Raw genomic sequence first — 6,945 nt, 5'->3', positions numbered from 1 at the left:
CAGCCCATTTACAATTCTACTGTGCATGAACGAGAAATGTCCCCCCTTTTGTGAATGGCCTAAAGACACTTCAGTCAGTGGTAAAGCCCCGGGGGTAAAAGACACAGTGTGCTACAGCGACACACAAGCCTTCACAGACACAACACAGCACAACACACAGTGTGCTACAGCGACACACAAGCCTTCACAGACACAACACAACACACACAGTGTGCTACAGCGACACACAAGCCTTCACAGACACAAGTGTGTCACAGCGACACACACGCCTTCACAGACACAACACAACACACAGTGTGCTACAGCGACACACACACCTTCACAGACACAACACAACACACACAGTGTGTCACAGCTACACACATGCCTTCACAGACACAACACAACACAACACACACAGTGTGCTACAGCGACACACAAGCCTTCAGACACAACACACACAGTGTGTCACAGCGACACACAAGCCTTCAGACACGACACAACACAACACAACACAGTGTGTCACAGCGACACACAAGCCTTCAGACACAACACAACACAACACAGTGTGCTACAGCTACATACAAGCCTTCAGACACAACACAACACACACAGTGTGTCACAGCTACACACACTCCGAGGAAGACACAACACAACACACACACAGTGTGTCACAGCGACACACACACCTTCACAGACACAACACAACACAACACAGTGTGTCACAGCGACACACAAGCCTTCAGACACAACACAACACAACACAGTGTGTCACAGCGACACACAAGCCTTCAGACACAACACAACACAACACAGTGTGCTACAGCTACACACAAGCCTTCAGACACAACACAACACACACAGTGTGTCACAGCTACACACACTCCGAGGAAGACACAACACAACACACACACAGTGTGTCACAGCGACACACACACCTTCACAGACACAACACAACACAACACAGTGTGTCACAGCGACACACAAGCCTTCAGACACAACACAACACAACACACACAGTGTGTCACAGCGACACACAAGCCTTCACAGACACAACACAACACACACAGTGTGTCACAGCGACACACAAGCCTTCACAGACACAACACAGTGTGTCACAGCGACACACAAGCCTTCAGACACAACACAACACACACAGTGTGTCACAGCGACACACAAGCCTTCAGACACAACACAACACAACACACACAGTGTGTCACAGCGACACACAAGCCTTCACAGATTGAAAAACATTATAATGGGGACAACAACAGAAACAAACATCATGCATTTGCTTTAGTTTTAGTAAAAGTTTTACGGCATTTGAAACACAATAAGGTCACAGTTTAGTTTCGTTTTAGTAAGATATCTATGGCCCTTGCAACACCATAAGGTCACAGTTTAGTTTCGTTTTAGTAAGAGTTTTACTGCCCTTGCAGCACAATAAGGTCACATTTTAGTTTTGTTTTAGTAAGAGTTTTACGGCACTTGCAACACAATAAGGTCATATAAGTGCCAAAGAATAGATGTGTTACAAGAGAATAACAAGCACAAAAAAGGAGAGATCAGGATGATAGATGTTTGATAGGAAAGAAGGAGCAAACCACACCAGGGTCTAAGAAAATCCATACAGCAAGGGCTATATTGTCGCTTTTAAGGACAAGCGGGCTAACCCAGATTTCGGGGGTTTCCAGAAACCTTGACCTACACCAAAAGTGGGCATTGCCCTACCTATAGGAGAAGTTTGGTTTCATTGGTGTGTATATTTGTTTGGTTATAGAAAAAACTCTCCTTGTCTTTTAAAGAAACTGAACGTGGGGCCAAAACTTTACCTTCGATTTTCTCAAAACAGCATTTTTCGGGATACCCCCTTGTGCTTAAAAGTAACCATATAAAATACCTGGACTAGGACAAACCACACACAGCATGGACTATACTGTAACACACCTGGTCTAAGACAAAACACACACAGCATGGGCTAAACTATAACATACCTGGTCTATAACATACCTGGACTAGGACAAAACCCATTCAGCATGAGCTATACTGTAACATACCTGGTCTATAACATACCTGGTCTATAACATACCTGGACTAGGACAAAACCAATTCAGCATGAGCTATACTGTAACATACCTGGTCTATAACATACCTGGTCTATAACATACCTGGTCTATAACATACCTGGACTATAACGTACCTGGACTAGAACACACCTGGTCTATAACATACCTGGTCTATAACATACCTGGACTATAACATACCTGGACTATAACATACCTGGACTATAACATACCTGGTCTATAACATACCTGGACTAGAACAAAACACACACAGCATGGGCTATACTGTAACATATCTGGTCTATAACATACCTGGACTAGAACAAAACACACACAGCATGGGCTATACTGTAACATACCTGGTCTATAACATACCTGGTCTATAACATACCTGGTCTATAACATACCTGGACTATAACATACCTGGACTATAACATACCTGGTCTATAACATACCTGGACTAGAACAAAACACACACAGCATGGACTATACTGTAACATACCTGGTCTATAACATACCTGGTCTATAACATACCTGGACTAGAACAAAACACACACAGCATGGGCTATACTGTAACATACCTGGACTATAACATACCTGGTCTATAACATACCTGGTCTATAACGTACCTGGTCTATAACGTACCTGATCTATAACATACCTGGACTAGGACAAAACCCATTCAGCATGAGCTATACTGTAACATACCTGGTCTATAACATACCTGGACTAGGACAAAACACACACAGCATGAGCTATACTGTAACATACCTGGTCTATAACATACCTGGACTAGGACAAAACACACACAGCATGGGCTATACTGTAACATACCTGGTCTATAACATACCTGGACTAAGACAAAACACACACAGCATGGGCTATACTGTAACATACCTGGTCTATAACATACCTGGACTAGGACAAAACACACACAGCATGGGCTATACTGTAACATACCTGGTCTATAACGTACCTGGTCTATAACGTACCTGGTCTATAACATACCTGGTCTATAACATACCTGGACTAGGACAAAACACACACAGCATGGGCTATACTATAACATACCTGGTCTATAACATACCTGGTCTATAACATACCTGGTCTTTAACATACCTGGTCTATAACATACCTGGTCTATAACATACCTGGTCTATAATGTACCTAGTCTATAACATACCTGGACTAGAACAAAACACACACAGCATGGGCTATACTGTAACATACCTGGTCTATAACATACCTGGACTATAACATACCTGGTCTATAACACACCTGGTCTATAACATACATGGACTAGAACATACCTGGTCTATAACATACCTGGACTAGAACAAAACACACACAGCATGGGCTATACTGTAACGTACCTGGACTAGGACAAACCACATTCAGCAAGGACTATAACCTACCAATATATATATATATATATATATATATATATATTTATATATTTATATATATATACACACACATATATGTGTGTCCTTTCGTGTATAGTTAATGTACGGGAATGAAAGTTCTTCTTTATGTGGTGGAACTGGTTTTTCTTGTTTCTGTGAAATATTTTCTCTGGTATGAATGATTATGTGATTGGTGGAAAGCGCTCAGAGCTTATACTAGTATGGGATAGAGCGCTATATAAATGCAATCTATTATTTTTTTTATTTTTTTTATCATTATCATTATTATTATTATTTTTATTATTATCATTATTATTATTATTATTATTATCATTATTATTATTATCATTATTATTATTATTATTATTATCATTATTATTATTATCATTATTATTATTATTATTATCATTACCTGGACTGGGGTCGATGCTGGAGAGGAACTCTAGCTGTGGTTGTAGTTGTTGCAGGCCCGACACGTCGCTGTTCCGCTGCAGCGTCAACATCAGCTCCGTGATGCTCTGGGCAAATGACTGGGGGCTCTGGTGCTGAACACAACAACAACAACAACAACAATTTATATCACAATAATCACCGAAACTTAACGCACATGATGGGATAATTTTCTTTAAATATCAAAGGATTAAAACAGTCAGGAACACCACAATTTAAGAGGAGCACAGAAGGCTGCCTGTTGGCACGATCATCACTCACTCACTCACTCACTCCCTCACTCACTCACTCCCTCACTCACTCACTCCCTCACTCACTCACTCACTCACTCACGCAGGTCCGGCGGTGGTATCTCTTTGGGGAGGATTCATATAAAACGGGTACACAAATTAACGAAACAGAGACTAGACAGACAACATTAAGTAACAAATACAAAAAGACAGAAGATGAACTGTCTTTTTTTTCTTTTTTTTTTTAAAGTTTTAGTAAGTGTTTTACAGCACTTGCAACACAATAAGGTTATATAAGTGCCGAAGATTAGATGTGTTACAAGAGAGTAACAAACAAAAAAAAGAGGGAGGAGACATCAGAACGATAGATGTTTGATAGGATAGAAGAAGCAAACCAGACCAGAGCACCCGCCAACCACCCACTGACTTTGTCTATTATGTTAATGTAAATAGAAACTACACAGACTCTATATAACAATACAACAAGACAAGATAACAAACTACAAAGACTCTATATAACAAATACAACAAGACAAGATAACAAACTACACAGACTCTATATAACAAATACAACAAGACAAGATAACAAACTACACAGACTCTATATAACAAATACAACAAGAGAGACGATAACAGAAACTACACAGTGAAAAATTAAATTTTCATCCAAAGAACTATGGTTTTTAAATTTTAAAAATCCATTGATAAATAAAAAAGTTATTGTGATTTTTGCTTGCAAAATTTTGGAGGACCTTCATATAGGAAAAAATCGCCAAAATGTGAGACATGTTTTGATGTATTTTGAGGAAAAACTGTTCATAAGTCAGTAATGAATTGGAGCATATGAATGAAACTTGGCATCTCCATGTGATTTTTAGTGCCGAATCTAGTTCTGCTATCACTTTTTCAATGTCTTCATCACTTTGGATCTTAAAGACTGATATTTGCGTGAAATTTGTCGAATTGTGTGACAACGTTTTTACCGCGACGCGATCACCCCTTCTAAAACTCAGTAAAGCGCTATCGGGAAAACCCGCGATGTAGTCATCGGTGACCCATTTGGTTATAGGCAGCCAATCACATGCCGCCTAGCGATCACGCGCCTCTTGCATGCCGGCACCTCGCGTTTGGAATGCGCGATCAAGTTTCTAGATCTAGTGTTTTATCAATGGATGGGTGGTAATTTTAAGTTGGTACGTAAAATCTACTAAACGCAGAGATCTGAAATTTTACAGCAATAAAGAAGACATGTGGGGCGCTTGTGTGGTTGGCGATCAACCCGCAGCTCCACTTAGTTTTCGAACCGCAGAGGAAATTCGCACAAACACGGCAATATCTCCGGTTCTAATTATCGTTCGGGATTGTACGCTGGCATGTCGTTAGTTTAACCTTTCCTCTGGTTGGTTGCTGAGTTTCATTTATTTTCGTCCAGGAGTTTTCCCGTAACTAAACTTAGAAGAGAGTCACTTCTGATTCCGAGCGGCCCAAAAAATACCCCTCGCGCGGAGGCAGATTTCCGGCACAAGGCGCAGCGGGCGATTGGCATTGCTAAACAAATACAACAAGACAAGATAACAAAAACTACACAGACTCTATATAACAATTCAACAAGACAAGATAACAAACTACACAGACTCTATATAACAATTCAACAAGACAAGATAACAAACTACACAGACTCTATATAACAATACAACAAGACAAGATAACAAACTGCAGACTCTATATAACAATACAACAAGACAAGATAACAAACTACACAGACTCTATATAACAAATACAACAAGACAAGATAACACTCCACAGACTCTATATAACAATACAACAAGACAAGATGACAAAAACTACACAGACTCTATATAACAAATACAACAAGACAAGATAACAAACTACACAGACTCTATATAACAATACAACAAGACAAGATAACAAACTCCACAGACTCTATATAACAATACAACAAGACAAGATGACAAAAACTACACAGACTCTATATAACAAATACAACAAGACAAGATAACAAACTGCAGACTCTATATAACAAGTACAGATAGAGAGACGGAGCACTGACTTTGTCAATGATGGACTGCATGTGCGACTTGTGGGCGGGGTCTCCGTACAGCAGCGACGACCACTGCTCAGGGGAGATGCGCAGCCCGGCCTCGATGGCGATCTGTACGATCTGGGAGTCGTGCTCGCGGCGCAGAGCCTCGTACTGGCAAAACTCTTCCTTGAGCTGCATCAGGGAGGACTCGTCTTCTCGCTTCATCACCTGCCGAGAACGGTACCAAAAAAAAAAAAGGTTTAGTTCTAGTAAGAATTATACAGCACTTGCAACACAAATTAGTCCTATTAGTTTTAGTAGAAGGTTTTACAGCGCTCACAACTACATAAGGTCATATGAGTGCCAAGGGGTGGATGTCAACAGAGAAGCCTTTACAGGGAATCAGACTTACACTGCTCACCTCTCTAGCTTCAATAGCATAAAGTCTGCTTCGACTATCAAGGGGCTTGATGGCACATTCAACCTCATACCCCTGTATTAGTAGAAACAAATCTGTTTTATTTCTCCTTCAGTGAATAAAAGAACAAGAGATCATGAAATTGTAGAGATTTTAGTAAGTTACTGTGGCAACTTTTCCCATTTAGGAACAAACCAGTTTCATTTAAAAATGTAACTCAATATACAAAAGTTTTAAAAATATGCAGAACATTGAGGTAGCCAACCCAGTCTTTACTTTACTTTACTTTACTTTTTTCTTCCGCTTGTACCCTGGGGTGTCGCGGGGAGACACAGGTGTCTGTCTGCAGCAAGTC

The 6,945-nt window shown here is 40.3% G+C and overlaps 1 protein-coding gene across 1 annotated transcript in view; it reads right to left on the bottom strand.

Annotated features, from left to right (window-relative positions):
* Positions 1–6,945, bottom strand: part of LOC101860985 (roquin-2) — a gene marked incomplete at its 3' end in the record, with an annotated part of 32,889 nt that overhangs the window by 5,677 nt on the left and 20,267 nt on the right. Inside the window, exons 6-7 of the mRNA XM_035971094.1 lie at positions 6,200–6,400; positions 3,861–3,993 (exon numbers count right to left, since the gene is read on the bottom strand). Coding sequence (XP_035826987.1) covers positions 3,861–3,993; positions 6,200–6,400 — 334 coding nt within the window. The remainder of the gene's footprint in view (positions 1–3,860; positions 3,994–6,199; positions 6,401–6,945) is intronic.

This window comes from Aplysia californica, unplaced genomic scaffold, assembly GCF_000002075.1.
Source record: "Aplysia californica isolate F4 #8 unplaced genomic scaffold, AplCal3.0 scaffold00374, whole genome shotgun sequence".
Classification (NCBI taxonomy): Eukaryota; Metazoa; Mollusca; class Gastropoda; order Aplysiida; family Aplysiidae; genus Aplysia; species Aplysia californica.
The sequence above is the reverse complement of the archived record's forward strand: the minus strand, read 5'-3'. Positions and strand labels throughout refer to the sequence as shown.